Source organism: Colossoma macropomum, unplaced genomic scaffold (assembly GCF_904425465.1).
Source record: "Colossoma macropomum unplaced genomic scaffold, Colossoma_macropomum, whole genome shotgun sequence".
Lineage (NCBI taxonomy): Eukaryota > Metazoa > Chordata > Actinopteri > Characiformes > Serrasalmidae > Colossoma > Colossoma macropomum.
This window is the reverse complement of record NW_023494791.1, coordinates 38,983,160-39,006,019: the sequence shown is the minus strand read 5'-3', so window position 1 is coordinate 39,006,019 and position 22,860 is coordinate 38,983,160. Positions and strand designations below refer to the sequence as shown.

The 22,860-nt window shown below is 38.5% G+C and overlaps 1 protein-coding gene across 1 annotated transcript; it reads left to right on the top strand.

Annotated features, from left to right (window-relative positions):
• Positions 1 to 1,704: 1,704 nt before the first annotated feature.
• On the top strand, positions 1,705 to 22,847 carry capn2a (calpain 2, (m/II) large subunit a). Its single transcript, XM_036575056.1, has 21 exons — positions 1,705 to 2,187; positions 3,418 to 3,487; positions 7,232 to 7,350; positions 8,347 to 8,480; positions 9,764 to 9,932; positions 11,033 to 11,116; positions 11,219 to 11,304; positions 12,076 to 12,144; positions 12,752 to 12,912; positions 15,183 to 15,352; positions 15,431 to 15,442; positions 15,598 to 15,809; positions 18,278 to 18,314; positions 18,398 to 18,463; positions 19,521 to 19,578; positions 19,670 to 19,734; positions 19,876 to 19,944; positions 20,061 to 20,139; positions 20,257 to 20,373; positions 22,245 to 22,303; positions 22,395 to 22,847. Exons 1-21 carry the CDS (start codon positions 1,951 to 1,953, stop codon positions 22,416 to 22,418), a joined length of 2,097 nt encoding a protein of 698 aa, XP_036430949.1. The 5' UTR covers positions 1,705 to 1,950; the 3' UTR covers positions 22,419 to 22,847.
• The last annotated feature ends 13 nt before the right edge of the window (positions 22,848 to 22,860 follow it).

Below are 22,860 nucleotides of genomic sequence, written 5' to 3'. Positions count from 1 at the left end.
TGTGCTACACAGCCATTTTTTCGGAAGCTATAGGCTTGAAGAGACAGCCCAATCACAAGCTAGAAAACTGCTGAGGGTAAACAAATGTGCAGCTTTTTTTTGTCATTCATGCAGCAAAAGTGTGTGTAACGTCTGTAGGACTTTTGTTGCAATCAGTGAGAATTTCCAGTATGTAGGTCTGATGAACAGCTCTGTGTATGAATGGCCGTCGTGTTTGAGCTGGAGAGTCACTGCCGCATCACTCATGTCATGTAGAGGTAGTCAGTGGGGAAAAACGGACTGTCTGACTTGCAAGTCAGACAAGTGATACTGGAACGAGAGAGAATCTGACGATCCGCGCTATGAGCAGAATCACAACGCTCTGCTCACACGCTCTGGATTAAACTTAGCTCGTTTTTTAGATGTGAAGCCCCTCATGGACTTGACTAGTAACTCACTAACTCACTCACTCGTGTATAACAAGACTGTCCACAGGGGGGAGCTAATGGGATTCTGGTAGCTAGAGTGAAAGCAATCTTGTGTTCTCTGAAAGTGCTGAGTCTATTCAGCATAGTGAACACTTGCTTTCTAGGACTTTTTGGGTACTACAAGCTGGTGTGTTGCATCAGTAACACTTTTTGTAAAGAATGCTCCGCGGGGGATTAAAAGGAAAGGAGAGTAAAGTGAGAAATTAATATATCATGTGTACGTGTACATGTATTTGTGTTATTTTAATGTTTATTGTATGTACATTAATTTCAGCATCTTTTCTGTTATTTTTAAGTGTATTGGTTTCATTACTGAACAATAACTGACTTTATCGTATCACTGTTAAAATTATTTACTTAAATGAATTTATATAATAAATAAATAAATAAACACAGTAAATACAGGCTGAAGAAAGAATAAAATTAGGATTGGGTGTGGCTCACTATCCTCTTGCTATGTGGGAACAAGGCAGGGCATAATAAGGAGTCTGAGCCATTGCTTTAGGGTGATGAATAACAGCAGTGCCTAACCACACCACATAACTGTTACTATTCATTCAGCTAACAGTAACAACTAATACATATACTAAATCAACACAGATTAGTCTTTCAGTTTACTCACCTTTGGCAACAACTATGTTGATGTAATATCTTTCATTAATGTGCAAACTATGAACACATTTGAATCAAATAAAATCACCCTGCTGAAACAAGATCATCAGAATCATTTAGATTAAATGTAAATTGGCTTAATGATTATCATTAGAGACCACTAGTGTCCTGCTAGCTAGCTACCGAGACATGAGTATACTACTGCTCTGTGAAAGCATATGATGCCCTAAATTTAACTAAAGCCCAGCAGTGAGGAGCTGAACTTTACCCTCCTCTATCACTGCAGACTGGCAGGGTCGCCTACAGAGCACCGCTAGTAGCTGTTAATGAAGTGATGCTGTTCTTTATTTGAGGGTCCCATTTCGTAGGGGATGATTTCAACCACTACCCATAATAACTCAGTTCCAAGGGGCAAGGTGACACTCGAAAACAAGGAGTAGTGGTGAAAATAAGAAATGGGACTGGGCCTTGAACACCACCAGGAACCAACAGAAACTTTTTACTCTGATTTTTTCAGCAGGGCGGTGGATCCCATTTTTTGGTGGGAAACACTACATTTGGCAGCGCGTGCCAAAAAGTAGGCTTCGCAACATTTTACCAAACTTTCATTCTCTACTTCCACTTCCCTCTCCAGCCAGAGTCACACAAACACAGAAATACAGTAAAAAGGCTGTTTAGCGACGCCACGCCTGACAAACTCACTCCAGAGGAGGAGTGAAGAGGAATGCCTGTTATTTTCCACAGAGAGAGAGAGACAGAGAGACAGAGAGACAGACACAGAGAGAGAGAGAGACAGGAATTACGCACTTTCTCGCTGAAAACTCCAGCACTGTGGAAGAAAACTCTTCAGAGAAAGCTTTAAACTCGCAGGATGTCCGGAGTTGCGTCCACCCTGGCCAAGAAGAGGGCTCTGGCCGCGGGCTTCGGCACCAACGCCAACGCGGTCAAGTACCTGAACCAGAACTTCGAGAGTCTGAGAAGCGAGTGTCTGAGCCGCGGACAGCTTTTCTGCGACCCCACTTTTCCGGCCAGCCCTGAATCTCTGGGATTTAACGAGCTGGGGCCGCGGTCCTCCAAAACCAGGGGCGTGCAGTGGAAAAGACCCGGAGTGAGTTTTTCTCCGTTATTCTTTATGTTTTTTTGTTTTAAATAAAAAAAAAGATGCAAAGGTAAACCTGGTTTGATAAGTGATGTGAAAGATGCTGCAGTCTGCACTCACTGCTGCCCTGATCAGCTGGTCAGTCACTTAGGTTTCTGTAACCTGCAGAATGAGGTGTTGAAGATGATCTATAGGACTACAGTCTTTTATAACTGCTAAATCTGATATTCGGAGAATAAGTTCAGGTTTGACATGCTGCCAGCTGATGACTCAGACTGAGGTCATAGAAAAAGGATAGGCATAAAGCATGAATGGTCTATTTCTAATGTGTGTATCTATCTATCTATCTATCTATCTGTCTGTCTGTCTGTCTGTCTGTCTATTCGATTAAAGTATCAGTGATGCACTGATCTGATATGTTGGATCACTATCAGCATCAATACTAACCCCTTAGTCAAATTGAATATTGGTGAGATGTGACAGATCTGCTTCTTAGTCATGCTTGTTATAGAATAGTGTGATTTTATAAGCCTTGTAGAGCGAGGGCTCCTGTCCTTTTGCAACAGATTACAGTAGTAAAAAATCTAGCTCATCACTTAAAACTCATTACTATAAAGTTATCCATAAAGCATATATGCCACCACATACATTACTCAAAGTGAAGCGTCTGTCTAGTCCTCTCTGTCAGAATCGCAATATGAGAGATATAGGTACCTTCATACATGGGATTATTATTATGGGATTATGTTCTGCATGTTGTCTCAATTTTATGTAAGAAAACCTTTGTAAAGCAACCTGTTAACCGATGATTATCTTCTCAGTCTCACTTTAAGTCAGCGGGAGCTTGAGACCATCTTTTAGTCTTTTATCAAATCCTTCCACTTCCCAAATGTTGCAGAGTGTTGTTTAAAGAAGAGTTGTTGAAACACGGTGGTAAACATGCCCCTGTCCCAACTTTTTTGAAATGTATTGCTGGCATCAAATTCAAAATGGGCATATACTTTAAAAAAAAAAAAACAATAACATTTCCCAGTTTTAATGTTTGATATGTTGTCTTTGTACTAGTTTCAATCAAATATAGGGTTTAAATGATTTGCACATCATTGCGTTCTGTTTTATTTACATTTTGTACAGTGTCCCATCTTTTTTTGGAAACAGGGTTGTATATAGATACACACATTGAATATAGGCTGTGCCCTGCAATCATACCTCACTGTTTATTCTGCTCTGTTGCTGTAGGAGTTGACCTCCAGTCCGGAGTTTATTGTTGGAGGGGCAACAAGAACTGATATTTGCCAAGGAAGTTTGGGTAAGCTTAACTTGTCTGTCATTTTAGTAAACTTAAACAGTCCTGATGAGGTTATAAAGAACAGTTTGTATCTCCCTAAAACATGCATCTCACATATAACTGCAGGGTGCAACCAGATGGGCATTTGCTGCCTTTACACTGTATATATCAGCATGAATCCTGGGTCACACCATGTGAATCAGCCTTGAGTTTAGAAGATTCCAAAACATCTAAACCTCAAAATGCGTATCCGATAGGCAGATCCACTGTTATTCCACAGTTTCCGAAAGGTTATGGTGTCATTTCTTTAGCGCTGAAGTGCCACACAGGCATCATATTTCAAAACAAAAAAGAATTCAGTAACTTGACAGATGCTTAATTGGTCGTATCTGAAGATGTTTATCTGTGATACCAGCATTAATCTTACAAGGATAGTGTGGGTACTTTGCTCATTGACATCAGCTGGGTAACTTGCTGGCTCATTTGGCCGCTCTTCTCTCAGTGTGATTCTACTTTGTTAATCCCACTTATGTAAACGTCATCTATGACTATGATTATGACTCCACTTCCGGTGCCACCCAGAGGAAGATGGGTTCCTCTTTTGAGTCTTGGTTCCTCTCAGCGTCTCTTCCTCATGCCAGCTCCAGGAGTTTTCCTGTGGGTCTTGGCCCTGATTTCTGCAGAGCAAAGCTTTTTGACAATGAATGCATTGTACAAAAAAATTGAATTGAGGAAACATAAAGTATTGACTGAGCAAATAAGGTTTGTAAAGCATTTGGCTAGCCCCAAATGCTTCTTGGTAACAGTATAGATTATGGGATTTAGAGGCCTTGTTTTATTCATTGTCCTTCATTTTTCTAACTTTTTACCACCACTGGAAATACTGCTTCAAACAGGAGTCAGCTTGGAAATGATTAGAGGACAGACTGACTGACCCATAATCTCCATGGAGCATGAGTTTGGCATCTTTTTTGGTTGTTGCTCTAGTCACCACTGTAATTTTTTATTGGTTTGACATTGTTACTGTTGTTTTTTTGCAGTTTTCTTACAGTTTACAGTTATTTGCAGTGTAGATCACAAGATACAGTCTAAACCAGAAAATAAATATCCAGTAGGCTGTTTTGATGCTGTGAGATTTAACTAAAGAGGTCCGGATGTATTTTTTCTAGCATTACAGCCACCATCTTTCAGTCTTTCTGTATTACAATATAGATACCAAATGATGCAAAGGCAAAAAACGACACACTCACTTGAACATCGATTAAACACAGAAACATATTCCATTTTTTGAATATTGGAATTCAGTCACATTTTTATCCATATGAAATTCTTCAAATGTTAAATAATTCAAACAAGTAGCTAAATATATTAAACATGATATCATTCAACATGTTCTGAGGGAACAGTGACATCATAAATAAGAAATAAAATTACTGCCTAACAGTCAGTCAATTACGGAAAGTTTCCATGGTTCTTGGTTCTTGGCTTTAATTAGTATAGAACCTTATTATGTGGAAGTCCCAGTGAACACAGTGTAAAATATTAAAAAATAAAAATGCTTGTATGCTATTAAAAGTCAGAGTTATGTTAAACATCCAGCAAAGTGTGAAGGGAAAAACACAAGATAGAAAGATAATAAAACACGGCATAAATAATACTTACTAGGCCTATCTGAGAACTGTCAGGGCGTAGTCCTGATATTCTAACAGGCATGCCTCAGTCCATCACTCCCATCCTGCAACTCCACTGCAGCAAACCTAAACACAATAGCATGAACAAAGCAAGGAGAAATGAGTGGAACAGACTCTACGTGTGTAGGTGGTGTTGAAGAATACATACAAGCAATTTGTAACTGCATAGTAACTCAGTGGCTTCTCTATTGTGTCTACATGCCCTCCATAGTCAGATCACTAAGGATAAGTCATCGGCCTGCTTTTATTTACTAGTTTGTTGTTGTTACCGTTGTTGTGGAGAGCTCTGTAACCAATGGATTCATCTGTACAAGGTCACAAGACAAATGTATGAGCTGAACCAAAAAAAAGCGCTTGGCTGAGTGAGTCACGTTAAAGGGTCCTGGCTACATGAGCACACTGTTACGCCAGCCTCGGGCAGTGTTGTTTTCAATGCTTTTTAATTCCAGTCCAGGCCCTTCCATGTGCTTTAGATGAAGTGTGATTAAAACCACACGCCACAGTCTCTTTCGTTGTGTTATGATTCTTCTGAATAACCATTGAAGCTGCCTCTGTTCAATAGAAGCTAAATCATCAGATTTTCATGCAGCCTTCACAAACACTATGAAAAACAGATATGAGCTCACATTAGCATTTGGCATGTGTGTGGAGTGATAGATTCATGTCTCAAAAGACATAAAAATACCTAAATCTCTGGCCTAGTTTGTTCAGAGTGGTACGGATATGCCTGTAAATGTTATCAAAGACAAGCTGTTCTGAAATGAAAGATATTTCTGTGGAGAACATTGAGTCGTTTGTGGTGAGCAGAGTCCCTCTGGGTGAGGCTGGACCATGCAGTGTACTCTTACGTCCAAAAGGTCTGGAAATAATTTTAGCACTTACTGAGGGACTATGGGAAATGTAGTCTTAATGACACATAACTGAATTAAAGGAATACTCTAAGGTTTTCCACCTAATCTCTGATTGCTAGATATGTAGCGTACAGTCTATAAGCAAAGACAATAATTTTGACTAATATACAGCATGTATTAGGGATGCATGAAATTTCAGGCATTAAAACCAGTGAATCGAAAATGGTCAAATGTTGCACTTTTGTTTTTTGGCAATAAAATTTTAGCTAAAAAATTGCGAAAGATTAAACAGGACTACAACAAAGTGTCAGCATCCAACACTTCATAGATCATTTGAATGATAATGAAAATGAGAAATAAGGGAACTATTGTGCAGTTTCTATGATATTAGACAAGCAATTGTTATCAATGTTCATATCAAATATGAAGAGGGGAACACCGCCCAAGAACTTCTCCACTACAGGTTTGACACCCCTGAATACACCCTGCTCAATGCGCAGAATACAGCAAAACAACAGAAGGAGAAAGTGACTGTGAGCACAACAATCACATCAGTTTTTGAGAAATGAGAAAAAATATTCATAAACAATAAATGAATAAATGAAAAACTGCAAAGTATAAATGAAAAACTGCAAAGTATAACAAAAATAATGGAATTCATTACTTTGAATGATCAGCTGTTCTCTGTTGTTGAGGAAGGTTGAAATTGTGGCTACAAACTTTAATCATTTTAGTAAGTTTATTTTATGTACATCAATTATGCCTAATTGAAAGCAGACTTTATCCAAATTACCTCATCATTTTTATGTTTAATATATTTATTCAAAAACAGAAATAAAATGTCAAATTAAAAAAAAGAAAAAACCTTTGTTTTGGTTTTCATCCACGGTCTTGAATTTCATTTGTGGTTTTAGCCAGGAATTTTAATTTCAGTGCGTCACCTAGTACTTATAAACCAGTGGGAAGGTGCTGAACAACTTTACCTTACTTCTATTATGATTGTGTTTTGAGCCAATAAGTTTTAAGAACAGGGAAATTATTGTTCATGGTAGTTGATCCTGTGCTACAGATTCAGCAGATAGAGATTCTTCCTTTAACTGAGAAATTTGCTGAAATGCTGTAGTTACTTAGAGATCAAGTCGATGTGTTGTTACGGTTAATGTTATTAGTATTATGACCATGATTCTCTGTTTTCTGTCTGTTTGTCTGTCTGTCTGTCTTAGGGGATTGCTGGCTCTTGGCAGCCATCGCTTCTCTCACGCTCAATGAAGATGTGTTGTCTCGGGTTGTTCCAACAGACCAGGGCTTTGGAGACAACTATGCAGGCATTTTCCACTTCCAGGTACACTGATGCATTTTGTGTGGATGTGACATGGTCCAAAAGAAATGGTCCAAAATTATATATACACCCCCTCTAATTTGTGACTTTAAGGTGCACCATTTGCTGACAAAAGTGACCCGTTTGGGCTCTCACAACTTGTGTAATCGCTATAGAAAAGCACTGCTGATAAAATGGGACGCTTTGAAGTCACCATGTTCAATGCCAAGTGTTAGCTAGGAGTATAAAGCCCCCCAGAACTAGGCTGTTCTTTGGAGTGTTGGAGCACCATCCAATACCTCTGAGATGAGCTGGAGTGGTGCTTGTGATTTATACAACATCAGCACCTGACCTCTTGTGGCTGAATTCAATCAAATTCTCTCTGCAGTGTTCCAGCAGTGTAAAGTCTTCCCACAAGAGCAGAGGCAGCAGAAAAGAAGGGACAAACTTCAGTACCCTTGATTTTTGAAATGTTGGATGAACAGATGTCTACAGATTTGTGTATATATATATATATATATATATATATATATATATATATATATATATGTATATATATATATATATGCATGCACACACATACATGGGTAATCCTATGAGGAACTCAGGATGAGGAGTTCCCACATGCATAGTTGGTTTTGAGGTGTGGCTTGTGGAAAGTTTTGCTTGGGATAGGAAGCCACGCTGAGTCAGAAGAGAGGAACACCCTCAGATCCCAGAGGAAGAATGTTTTCAATGTGTCTTAGTTTTATGTCCCTCTTCTTTTCCACATGGACTTTATTGTTCCTCTACACCCTGCCATATTAGAGGTCTATGTGTCTTTAACTGAACGTGATGTATTGTTAGCTTTAATATGAGGATGTGAAAGCGGAAAAAAGTTATATTTAAAAGGGTGATCAGCACATTCCTTCCACTGTAGGCAGTGTCCAGACAGGTCTGGATGTGGTGAGACTGAGTAAAATCAGCTGTTAATGTTGGACTTTAATTTTGTATACTGTACATTCTCTACATTCTCCACAGTTCTGGCAGTTTGGCGAGTGGGTGGACGTGGTTATTGACGACCGGTTGCCCACCAGAGATGGAGAGCTGCTGTTTGTTCATTCAGTCACAGGCTCAGAGTTCTGGAGTGCCTTGCTAGAGAAGGCCTATGCTAAGTGAGTACACTTCAGTCTCACCTGTGAGCTCGACTGAATTTAGTTCTGTTTTGCTGTTTTGATGCTCCTAGTTGCATCAGAAATTTCGGACAGTGATTTTATGTTGTCTTCCAAACACAGTCCATGCATTTATTATTTTAAATGATTTTGCCAAGTAAAAAACAATTAAAACAAATTAAAAATGTGTTTAATATTGGCAATTAACCTATCCATGCTCCACCTACAATTACATTGATTCATAGCAACTGCTTTTAAGTAGGACAAGCTTCAGTCTTAGAACATTGACAATAGTCTCTTTTTTTTAAAAAAAGATTTTTACCCAGTTTTTCTATTCTCACATGCTAGATAGGTCTCCACCTTGAGGCTACCAAGTTGGGTGGGTGAAGACTAGCATGTCCTTCACTGGAGATAACTTTTTGAACTGTTGCTCACCCAACTTCTTAGGACAGCTCAGTGCCTTTGGACAAGAGCTCTAACTGCTAATTCTATTTATCAGCTAACAAATGCCTGTGTTGGGAGGACCATCATACTGTCTTGGACCCCTGACCAAGAACTCACTATCTCCTGGTCGATAGGTCCAATGCTTGAATAGTTGTGCCACTTGGGAGACCCCTCAAAGATCCCATTTAACTTAATAAATCCAGCTTGCAATTTAGAATACCTACATAAAATTGAGTTTATAGTATAAATGCTATATTACTGAGCTGGACTGTGTTGTGGTCAATCAGAACTAGCAGCAGCACCCAATTTACAACATTACGCTTTTGAAAAACTACACTTGTTCTGAAATGATTAGCAGCCCACCCTCAAATTTCCTTATTTTATCAAAGTTAAGTGCACTACCACTTCTCATTAGTTTTGTTATGGATGTCCAATTTGTCATGAAAGATTGTATTTGTAATGGGGTCAGTTTCTTCTGATAAAAATGGTTCCACTACAGGTAGCATTTTAAGATTAAAATCATTTTAAGTTTGCAACCTGTGGTTAGTGGAATGATACAGGTATGGTGAATAAAACATGCTGTTATCAGCTGTAATTATTTGAGTTAAGAACACTTTTCAACTAATCAGATTGTGTGACTGGAACTGTTGTATAAAAATTTGAGATTATATTAGCAAGAACAGCATCAGCAAAAGTCTGTTTGTAGAATAGGAATCTTTCCTCTACACTTACTAGTATGTTCACCCTTAAAAGTAATGTGCCTTGTGTGTACATTAGTCTCTGTACTTAACTGACTGCAGTTTTTTCTGTTTGAATTCTGTCCTGTGCTCTGGCTCTATAAGGCTGAATGGATGCTATGAGGCTCTCTCTGGGGGCTCCACAACGGAGGGCTTTGAGGACTTCACTGGAGGCATAGCGGAGATGTATGAGCTAAGATCAGCTCCACGTGACATGTTCCAAATCATCAAGAAGGCTCTGGAGTCCGGAGCTCTGTTGGGATGCTCCATAGATGTATGGATCTATTCATTTTGCATTACCTACACTTGAATGACTGAAGAAACTGTGGGCATGTTGTTTTTACGTTAAAGAAATGCTCCAGAGTCATCTCAATCTGTGCCACGTCTGTGATGTACAATCAGGCAATTTGAAGAGAAATTTTCAGGTGTTTCTATGGAAGCCCAATCCCACCAGGTAGAGGAGAAAAATGTTTGTTTTCCTGTTTCTGGCAGCAAAATTTTGACTTTTATCTCAAAATAATGATGTACTATTCCATAATAATGATAAGTATCTCGAAATAATGACATATCAAATTGTATTATAGTACGTTTTTATTTTGGGATTCATTCGGGAGCCATAATTTCAAGATAAGTCACAGTCTCGATAAAATAAGGGATTATGTTGACAAGTCATTATTTTGAGATACTAAGTCAAAATTCCAAAAAATAAGTCATTATTCTGAGATACTAACTGATGTTGAGAAAATAAGTAATTCTTTTTAAATGTTTTAAGATTTAAAAAAAAATAAATCTTTTTTTTGAGATGTGAAGTCAAATTTTTGACCTACTGCTATTAGAGAAAACTGCAGTTGTTCTCCTCTACCTGGTGGAAATGGGCTTCCATATGTTTCCCTTGATTTAGAAAAAAACAGAAAACTCATTCCCTCAAAACTTACTAGCCACTGGGCAGCTGCTGATTTCTGTCAGTAAACATACATTTTTGCAGAGCACTTGAATTAATTACTCAGTCAAAGGTGTTTGTAAATTAAGCTGTAAATACGTATTATTTGTTCTTCCAGAGAAGGATTTTCCAGAAGTAGTTTTACAGGGGAAAGAATTGTGGTAATAAGTTATCAGCGTAGTGGTAATAGAGTTTTCACAGAGTTTTCATTAGGGAAAGCAGAGGTAACTGGAATTGCTTTTTACTGACATTCCAGTGTTTGCTGGATAAAACTTAATAAGAACAGCTTTGATACGACTCTCATGTTTGTCTCATCCTTATTGTCATCACTTATGATATTGTTAGAGTGTAATGACTGTAGGTTTAAATTTGTATACAGTCAAGTGTGAAGTTATACAGTCAAACATTTCAAGTATTACTGACTATTACTGCAGATCACTAGTGCGGCAGACTCAGAGGCCATCACTTATCAGAAACTTGTGAAGGGACACGCCTACTCAGTGACAGGCGCCATTGAGGTGAGCAGACTGAGCTTCTTGCTTCCTCTACAAACACTGTGGGAATAGTTCCATACATGCATTCAAAGCTGTTTAGTAAGAGAAACATTTCACATGTGTTAGGTGAACTACCGCAGTCGAAAGGAGAAGCTTATCAGAGTGCGTAACCCTTGGGGTCAGGTGGAGTGGACTGGAGCCTGGAGCGACAGGTAAGATCTGCTGAACTGTTTTATGCTTTATGTGTTTTATTTATTGCTTATCAATGCTGTTATTTATGCTTTATGTATTTTATTACATCATTAACAATTTCCAGTCAAAAGACAAAAGAGCCATCAAGTACACACTCAGAAACCTCAGTTTTTTTCAGCATTTAGTATTTAGCTTTCATCTTTTTTCAGGAGACTTGCTTTCAGTTTTTCAAAGAGATATTTTTCCATATCTCCAAAGTTCAGTCTTAGGAGTTGGTTGAATTTTCTGCTTCTCACAGTCCAAGTAATCCCTAACACATTCAGTGATGTTGCGGTTTGGACTCTGGTGTGGTCAGTCCATTGTTCCGAGAAGACTTTGTTGGATTGAGTTGTCTTCTTACAGTGGGTGAAAGAATCTCTTAAAGATGAAAGCTTTAACTACTGTTTATCTGATGTAGTCCACTTGGTCTCGTAATGTTGTTTGGAGTGAAACTTTTCTTGTTGTCTTTTAATACATTTTTGAATTCCAGTTTTGGAAACACCTGTTTTTTTTCACTTATTTTCTCTTTCTCCTTCCTTATGCAAGTGGATTATCTTAAATCTAATCTTCTTAGAAATAGATACTAAAAAATTAATAATTTGTGCCTAATAACCGTTTTGACTGGATATTTAATAAATGAATAAATGAGTGTTTTTTGCAGAGTACTGTATTTGTACTGTATTAATATTGATTCCTTGAATTCCATCCTTGAAGTTTTTCTTACTGGCTGTGTAATCTCTTTCATTATGCAGCTCCTCTGAGTGGAACTCTGTAGATGCCTCTGAGCGTGAGAACGTGAAAGCTGATGATGGAGAGTTCTGGTATACCTAGTTTGACCTACCTTGATAATCCTACTTTTTTCCCTGAGAACAGTTGGGTCATGATTTGTTGTACCTCATTATGTCAAGCAATGTTTCTGGTTGTGACTTTTGTGAACATCTTGATTTCTTTGACTTCAATTGCATTGTTAGTTTATTAGGTATATCTACCGTGTACCTACACTCACTGACCATTTTATCAGCTACACCTACAGGTGCAGTTTTTGCTGACTGTTGCTGCACACTTTGTCAGCCCCCTAGTACCCTGTTTATCAGTGGAAACCACCACTGACCAGATATTTGGCTGGTGGACCATTCTCAACAAAGGAGTCACACCAACATGGTACAGTGACACCTCAGTGTCCTTGCTGGGTTGAGAGCAGTCTACCAACCAAAACCACCCAGCCAAGAGCAGCTCTGTGGTCAGAATTTGACCACTGACAAAGGAATAGAGGAGGGGTAACGAAAATTGTGCACTGAAAAAAATTAGCTATAGTCTCTGACCAAAAACCTCCAAGGTAGGTGTGATAAGTTGATCAGTGAGTGTAGATGCAAAGTAGATGCACATAATAAAGTATTCATGTATTCACTAATTTGTGTATGTGTTCAGGATGTCATTCTCAGACTTTTTGCGGCATTATTCCCGCGTGGAGATTTGCACTTTGACCCCAGACACCCTTACTTCTGACTCAGTGAAGCACTGGAGTGTGAGTAAATTTGATGGCAGCTGGAGGAGGGGCTCCACAGCAGGTGGCTGCAGGAACCATCCCTGTAAGAATCCTCAAAGTTAAACTCTTTCCCTATTATCTCTTGTCCTACAGTACATAGATATCATATACACTATATGACCAAAAGTATGTGGATACCACTCCTAATTATTAAATGCAGATATTTTAGCCACACCCATTGCTAACAGGAATATTATGTCATGCACAGAGCCATGTAATCTCCATACACACACACTAGCAGCAGATTGGGTCACACTGAAGAGCTCAGTGACTTTAAACATGACCCTGTCATAGGAGGCCACCTTTGCCACAAGTCTGTGAAACTCCTGCCCTACTAGACTTACCCTGGTCAACTGTAGGTGCAATTATTGTGAAATGGAAGCATTTAGAAGCAACAACAGCTCAGCCACAAAGCGAAGTTTTCATGACCAAGCAGCTGCACAAAAGCCTAAGATCGCTATGCACAATGCCAGGTGTTGGCTGGAGTGGTGTAAAGCACAGTGTCACTGGCCTCTGGAGCAGTGAAAATACATTCTCTGGAGTAATGAATCAAGCTTGACTATCTGACCTGGCCTGATGGACCAATCTAGGTTTGGCAGATGCCATGAGAAAGCTACCTATTGGAATAGATGGGGCCTAAAGTTTGTTGGAGGAGGGATAATGGTCTTGGGCTGTTTTTCAGGGTTTTGGGCCAATTAGTTCCAGTGAAGGGTAACATTAATACTACATCATGCAAAGACATTTTATGCAATTAAATGCTTCCAACTTTGTGGCAACAGTTTGGGGAAGGCCCATTCCTATTCCAGCATGACTGTGCTCCATGCACAAAGCGAGCTCCATAAAGACATGGTTTGATTAGTTTGGTGTGGAGGAACTCCAGGGGCCCGCACAGAGCCCTGACTTCAACCTCACTGAACAACTTTAGGATGAATTGGATCCTGTAAGCCTGGACTACTCATCCAACATCAGTGCCTGGCTTCATAAATGTTCTTTTGACTGAATGGGCACAAATTCCCACAGACAGACTCCAAACTCCTATGCAAAGCCTTCCCAGAAGAGGGGAGGCTGTTATAGCTGCAAATATAGCTGCATAACTCCATATTAATGACCATAGTTTTAAAATAGGATGTCCAACAAGCTCACATATGTGTAATGGTCAGGTGTCCATATACTTTTGGCCATATAGTGTACATTTGCCATGATGGGAAACCTGCAGTATATGGTGCTTTTTGCTAAGAGTGTAAGTATGTTCTTCTATATTAACTTTACGCCTTTTTTATTTAATGTTAATGAATAAATATTAAATTTGGGACCTAATTTCCAAACTGCATTGACAGTTCAGTTTATTGTCACATTTAAATAAAGTTGGAATTGACAGATCTCAAGGTGACTGTGGAAAATTGCCCCTTAGTCATAATTACCAGTTAAAAAAGACTGGAAATGATATATTTTGCTTTGAGACATGACACAAATAGCTCTCACACAGCCAGCTCCTCAGCCCATTCTGTGGCTTTGTCTGTCATTCATGGTTAACCCATTTCTTCCCATAGATACTACAACCTTTAGAAATACTTAAAATCCTTCTCTGTTTACCCTCTCCACGTTCCTCACCATCAATCCATGCATCTTCACAAATGCTGTTTTACTTCCTCAACTCTGCTTTCTCTGAATTCCCTGAATCACTGTGCCCTCTTATCTCCAAACCAGCCCAACCATCAACTTCTAGTCCCTTGCTATCTGATAGCCTCTGACTTGACAGAGCAATAATGCAGGGAGCTGAGAGGAAAAAGCAGAAACTCGACTCACTGACAGATCTGGCTATATTGATTGCTGCTTGATACCTTCTCCTCTGCTGTCACTTCAGCTAAAAACACATTTTTTTCATTTAAAAATTAGCACATGCATCTCTCACCCACATCACATATTCTGTACATCCCTTATCTCTCTTACTCTTACACTTCCTCTCTCACAGAGGTTATTTCATATCTTATAATGACCAGGTCAACAACATTCACAAGCCCTTCAAGAATTCTGTCAAGACTGACCCCAACTCTCGCCCAATTAACAAGCAATGCCGCAAACACATGCCCTATAATGCCCTTGGTCAACCCAGTTCCATCCACATTTTTCCAGACGATGTCTAATAACTCCATTCCTGGTCACCATGATAAACATGTCACTAAAAAGTGGTGCAGATTTCATCCTTTCTTGAATTAGCACTTAGAACCACAGTCAATTCTACAGTGTAAAATTTGCTGTAACAGACAAAAATGACTGCACTAAATGTACACTGCCTCGCAACGTCGCCCACAGACACGTTCTGGATGAATCCGCAGTATAAGATCAAGCTAGAGGAGGAGGATGACGATCCTGCTGATAATGAGGTTAGCTGTAGCGTAGTGATTGGCCTCATCCAGAAGAACCGGCGCAGGCTGAGGAAATCAGGGGAGGATATGCACACCGTTGGCTATGCCATCTATGAGGTGAGGGCACTGCAACTTTCTGTCAGGTTCATGACATATCACAGTGCAATATAAACCTATGGTTTTATGTCATTCCAGGTCCCTAAAGAGGTTAGCATCCTAGCTGGAAGTCAGCATGGAGAAGATTCCACACACATACTGAGTGACCTTCTTAAAACAGAACAACTCCTAATATCAACTGCTCTCTTTTCATGTGTATTGATTTGACTCTTTATTTATAATTTTTTCTTCTCATCTCATCTCAGTTTTATGGGCAGAAGGAGGTCCATCTCAGTAAAGAGTTCTTCCTGACCCACGCTCAGAAAGCTCGTTCTGAGACCTTCATCAATCTGCGCGAGGTCAGCACGCGCTTCAAGCTGCCCCCTGGCGAGTACCTCATCGTTCCCTCCACCTTCGAGCCACACAAGAACGGAGACTTCTGTGTGCGCGTGTTCTCAGAGAAACAGTCCGAAATGCAGTAAGGACCACAAACTCCTATCTGTTAATATTTGCTATATTCTCAGAGAAGTAGTGCAGAATGCAGAAAAGACCTAAACTCCTAGAAATTGCGAGTTATGATGGTAGTTTTGCTATTTTATTTCATTACATAACTGCATAATTTTACATTTAGTTATATAGTGAGTTACATTTACAGATGATTTGCATTCTGTGATTAATAATGGTTATGAAATTACAACATGCTCTTGTTATTCTCTGCAATAACTGTGACTTCTACGATTAACTTTCTTTCTATGACCATAGGAAATGTAAATCCCTGTTTTTAGGTGATATTATAATGGAAGTGCTAGCTCATTTTCTGTGAGCAATCAAACACAAGTGGCACATTTTGGTTTATGGATCAATATATATATATGACTAACATAAAATTTTTTCTTTATGGCACTGACTCTGACACTTGTATAAGATTTCTACTAGAAGGTTTTCTCTTGGTGTGACCCTTGTACCATGTCTGACACCCGGTTGACCCATCCATGCTCTGCCTACAAATGTGTTCTTTTTCTTGCAACTATTGCAAAGTTGGACAAGGACATTAAAAATCCAGTTCAACCTAAATCATAGTGATCTTTGATGCTTAGATTGACTTTCCTGTTCAAAATTCTGTGCTGCCAAGCTGGACTATTTTATTGCAGCCAGTGAAAACAAGGCAAGTTGGAAACAACATCCATATAAACCATGCTGACATTATTGATGTTAGCTTGATTACATGACAAATAATACGTCGGATCTACTTTATCAGTGTGACATCTCACATACATGCAAAATAAATATCATTAGAAATTAATATCCCAATCTAAATGTAGGTATTTTCAAGCGATTATGCTAAATTTAGGGTTGTGTGCTACAATATCATGTTAGGTTAAATGGGATTTTTGCCAGTGTTTGATAAAGCTTGTCCAACATAGCAACAGATGCTGAAAATAATACATTTCTTTGCAGAACATGGATAGGTATTATCCTCACTCTAGACACAATGAGAACCTGTTGAACTCCTGTAATCTTGTGTTGGTCATTTGTGCTTCCTGCTGTGCTTTTCCATTTCTCATAAACGCATAAGTGTGTCCAGGCTCTCAGCAGGGTGAGGGGTTGCTGTGACTGTTTCAGCTTCAGCCACTGGGTGTCAGCGTGGGACTTATTGTGGTACAACTGTCACAGCTATAGAAATCTGTCTTCCTTGTTTGAATTCATCTGTACTGTTTATAACAGTGTCATTACAATAAGGAAATATATGGTATAATATACCATAATTACCATTACAATATCATTAAATAATACTATCAAAAAACAAGGGTTACAACTGCAGTCTTGCATTTTTGGCTGCACTTAATTGGCTTAACAATCATTGTTAAAATACTGAAAAAACGTAAAATGCATCCGGACCTAACCTATAACACGACGCTAACATTTTACAACATAAAAATACTTTCATTAAAAGAGCTGAAGAGTAACAATAAGACTTAATAAGAATGAACAGAAACCAACAATACCGCAAAGAATTCTGTGAAGCTCCGCCTCCCATCCTGCAATATTTAGATTATTTACGACTTTGGGAGTTTCTCCTCTTCATTTAAGAAATGTGAAATATGAATCATAATTCACAGTTGACATCTGCCCACCATATCAGCCAGTAAAGCACAGCTTAACTAACACTGTTGGACTTTTAGCCATATAAAATTAGATTGGCCAATATTGTAGGTTATATGAATATGAAGTTCCTTAAATTTGGTATGGCTATTGGTGACAGTTAGATACTGTTAGATATTGGCTAATATATTTCAACTCCTTCTGGTCATTTAGATCCCATTGGTCATTTTTTTGAAAGTCCAAAACAGATTTGTTTAAAGGGGAATCCCACCAATTTTAATCGGAATGATTCCATTGCTGAGATGTAAACAAAGTCATTCAGAGTAGTTTGGTACAAAATGGTTCATCGTAGACACACTTAGTCGGATTTCTTTACAGTGGTAGTGATAGGAACCAGGGTTCATGGTGTCTACAGTGCAAATATAGCCATTTTATTTTCTGTCCAAAACCACTAGTGAAGCTACGCACATATGAGTTATCATGTAATAGGGACTATTTTGCCTTACAATGCCCAGCATGTATGTTTCTACCACAAATATATATTATCACAAAACATTGTATTAGGCATCAGGCAGCATATTCATAAGCATTTTCTGTAATAACTTGCTGTGAGGGAGCTTTTAGAGGTGGATGTCTGGTTTCTATCACCACCACTATGAACAATTCTGACTGGTAAGTTTCTCTAGAACAGAGCATTTCACACCAAACCACTCTGAATGACTCTGTTTACATCTAAATTATTTAATCATATATATATATTTAAAAAAAAACGGTGGAGTTCCCCATTAATATTTAGTCATAAGTGTCTTATTGGTTCATTTACTCTGACTCTCTGCCCCTCAGAATCTGTGATGACCCTGTAGAGGCAGACATTGAAGATGTGAGGAACTCTCCTTTTATCTGTGTTTTTGTATATTCGTATATAATGCATTGAATGCTACTGATAAATCTTTGTCTTCTCAGGAAGCTGTGTCAGAGGCTGAAGTTGATGCTGGATTTAGGGGCCTATTCACAAAGCTGGCTGGAGAGGTAGATCATTATAACTATTCAGGTTATAAACAAAGCTGATGTAGATACATTAAATACTTTATATTAATAGTAAAATAATTTTTTAGTCATTTAATGACCACTTTTGAAATAGTGTTACTAATTGTTTCCAGCTATCAGGGTTATTCTATTGTTGAATGGGATGAATGGGAGTCTAGGTGAGGAATGAGGGATGAAAAAATGACACATAGAGGATTGTAGGTCGGTATTACTGTGCAGTAGAATTTGAGTACATGTAGTTTGGTGCGCAATGAATTCAAAGAGTATGTGCTGGGGCAAAAATGAATGGGACTCTAAGGGAGAAACAAGTGATGGAAAAAATGACAAACAGATGAATGCGGGTCAGAACAACATTGAATTCTTGCTCAGGGGCCTGCCCTGAGATAGTATATGTAAAACGGTGAAGTACAGTATAGTAGATGGTCATGCAATTTTTCAGCCCATTTATTCCTATGAGAAAAAAATTTAACGAAAGATGTAACGAAAACTGTGCATCTGATCAAAAAGCTGTATACAAGCCCAAAACACAATCAGACCGGATAATCTGGAGTTGGAATGGTGTTGATATCTTGAAAACTGCGGGACAAGTTATGCGGCAAAAACCCGGCCCTGCTGCCAATATTAAAGGAAATCTCCTAACAGCATGCTCTGGAGACTAACTCAAATTTATGAAAGCCTAAAGGCTTTCTTTTAAAATCCACAATCAAACTTTAGTAAATTGAATAAAATATCTCCACAAATTTTTTGTGCAATCTTCCCAAACTCTGTATAGTCCTTAATGTGTAAGTCAATGAATAACTTAAGGTTTTTGGTTATTTTTGTGTAGTTTCCAGCCTTTTAACCAGTCTAAACCCAAATATCTTCAGTTTTTCCTGGTACCGTCAGCATGCAGTCATTATAGTGATCTTTACCATGGTTAAGTCATGATATGGTTTCAAATGTGTCTTGTCCAATCAGATCTTGTAAGAACTATCTCTTTTTTATAAACACAACATTAAAGATAAGCTTTGAGATGTCTAACTGTTCAATCTTCCACCAGGATATGGAAATATCTGCAAGTGAGCTGAGAACCATTTTTAATAAAGTAGTCAGCAAAAGTAAGTCTGGATTCTACTCTGTGGGACGAGTAATGATGAATTAAGCATATAAACCAAAGTTAACCAAGGCTAACTATGACTTTCTCCACAGGAACAGATATTAAGACAGATGGCTTCAGTTTAGACACATGTAGGATCATGGTCAACCTCATGGATGTATCCTTTTAAAATTGGACCCACAACATGAGTTAAACCTACATAAAACTATGACCATGAATGGCGCTTGGCGTAAGTTTTATTAGCTTATTGTTACTTTATGATTTACTGAAAATCCATCATTCCTTAACTGTAAAACAGGACAGTGGTAATGGCAAGCTAGGAATCGGTGAGTTTGCAACCCTATGGAAGAAAATCCAAAAATACTTGGTGAGTCTCTTTGCTGAACAGTTACATGCATGAGTGTATGTATATGACTGATCTTGAATAGTGGAAAAAATTACTGTACACTATATAGGATGAATTTTTATCATATTCTCCTTTAGATCATCTATAAGAAAAATGACATGGATGGATCTGGATGCATGAGCACACCAGAGATGCGCATGGCTTTAAAGGAAGCAGGTTAGTGTCATCTTTTTTTTTTTTATAATGTAATGTGAAGCTCAAACTTAAATCAAATGTATAAACAATATTTATGAGCAAAAAGGGAGAAATTTACAGTTTAGGGTTTTCACACAGGCTTCACTCTGAACAACGCTATCCATCAGCTTCTGGCTGCCCGATACGGCGAGACAGACATGACCATCGACTTTGACAACTTTGTGGCCTGTATGACACGACTGGAGATGATGTTCAGTAAGGATTTCTCATTCTTATGTTGTAAAGTATGATATGTACTTGTTTTATAGTCATTAGAATGGTCCAAGTGCAGATATATACATAATGGTTATAAAACATGGAGATACAATGGCTAAAGCTAAGCACATCCAAAACTAGTAGAAACATGGAAACAAAGCACAAGAGGAAACGTAATGCAAGCCTTAGAGAACTAAACCCATCACAAGAGAACAGAGAACACACAAACTGAAAAGCACAGGTATAAATACAAAGACTAGATGGAGTTGGAATCTGAAACAGGTGGACACAATGAGCGCGTTTACATGCTACTAATAATAATATACAGTATAACTGCAGAAAATCAGATTTTGTCAGTAATCCAATCATCTAGAAGATAAAGAGTATTTAAACCCTTCATTTCGTCAAACATGTAGTTGGTGTTAGCATCGCTCCAAAAGTGTTTTGCTGCATCTCGCGGCCACGCTGCTTACTTATTTCCAGTTCTGCGGTCTGTTACTCACACGCACAGACTCAGAAATCTGAAAAAAGTCCGAGTAAGAGTTTAGATGCACTGAGAAATCTGATTACTGAGCTAAAATCCAGCTCTCTATATCGGATTTCTTAATCAGATTTCTAGACCTTACTCTGATCTAAGAAATCAGAGTATGCTGTTTACATGACCATTTGAATAATCAGATAACTGCAGAAATCCGATAATGACCAGATTATTGAGTGCATGTAAACACACTCAATGATAGCGGAAAAGATGATGGGCGGAGCTTAGAGTAGCATGGACTACAAAAAACAAAAACCAGAAGGGCATGGGGGCCGCAGCACAGACCCAGGTGGGTGAGCTTGTGGCAAAGACATAAATCAGTAAAACAAATAAAGAGTTTTATTCTACAAACATTCCCCACCTCAGACATGAAAACCCAAAATGTTGATGCAATGAGATTCAGTCTATGGCTAGATTAAAGAAACCAAATGTAAAGACTGACATCCCAACATGTAATCCAGACGATAACAAAATCATTGCCATCTCTGATCAACCCATGCAAAGTGTAAAACTATCAAAACACAAAAGCCCCTGGCCCTGACGGGACACGTCAGAGAGTTCTAAGAGACTTTGCTTGCAAACTCAGTGAGTCACAGAATTTGAGAATGGCTAGAAATATGTGGATGACCCAAATCTCATCCATGTGCAGAGGTGGGTAATCCAGGTCTAGAAGGTACTGCCTGAACACCTTTGCTGCTGGTTTGAGTAAACTAGAGAAGTCTGGCAGTTGGAATAAAATCCTGGAAAGGATTTTTACATTTTAAACTTGGATTACCTACCTCTATCCGTGTGTACAGAAGAACCAAAGTGATTACCCCTCATATGGTTCTAGCTAAACTTGGCAGTTGGGTTCTCACATTAAATTCAACACTAAGGCTGTGATGTTTAGTAGAAACCTACCTCCAGTGCTGCTTTACCTCTCTGGCCTTCAGCCTTTTAAACTCATCCTTAAGAGACTGGCCACCACCCTCCACTGCCCACACAACCATCCATAAATAATAGCCAGTTAAAGATCCCAAAAATGAGAATTGATAGTCACTCATCCCACTCCTAGTGAGAATTTCAAAAATAGACATATAGAGTGTTTGCTATTATATGTATTTAGATGATGTTTTTTAGTATTTATTCTTTTTAAGTGGGCTTAAAGCTCATGCCATTCAGTTTTGTTAAGCTTAGTGCGTGAAATAAAGCTCCAATCCAAAATAAAATAAATCCAAAAACAGCCTTCACCTGACTATTTCTAGACATTTTTATCCTTATTTCGTTCAAAACTTCTTCATAAACTAGCCTGCTATTACTAACTAGGCCTAATATACTACCTTCCCCCTTGTAGAGCTGTTCAAGAAGATAGATGCTCATTCAACTGGCTTCATTGAGCTGGACCTTACTCAGGTAATCTCATAATTTATGCATGTGCTGTTACTTTTAATCAATTTTTTTCTCTGAATATTGATTTATGTGCTCTTTCTTTTTCTTCTTTTAGTGGCTGTCATGCGCCATGATCTAGAGGAACACAAGGCAATTCAGACTTCTTTTTTTCACGTCTGGTTGACCATTAACTTGTACACTAACCTAGAAGTACGGAGGCTTGAAGGTGACATGGTGATTATTTTTCATTAAAATTAAATCTGTAGCCACAGATTAATATATTAAGGCCACAAATTACAATACTGAGGCCACGAATTACTATCCTGAGGCCATGAGATATGAGAAACCTAACTTGTGGCCTCAATATAGTAATTCGTGGCCTCAAAATATTCATTCGTGGTCATGCCTTACTAAAAATAATCACCATGTCACCTCAAAGGCTCCATATAAAAGTGACATTAGGTCACGTTTTATAATCTATCGTAGGTAACCATGGTCTCACCGAATCTGTATCGCGTTTTATTATTTGCTGCTTTGATTTTACTGAATAAAATATCATTTTTAATCACGTTGTCAGGTTT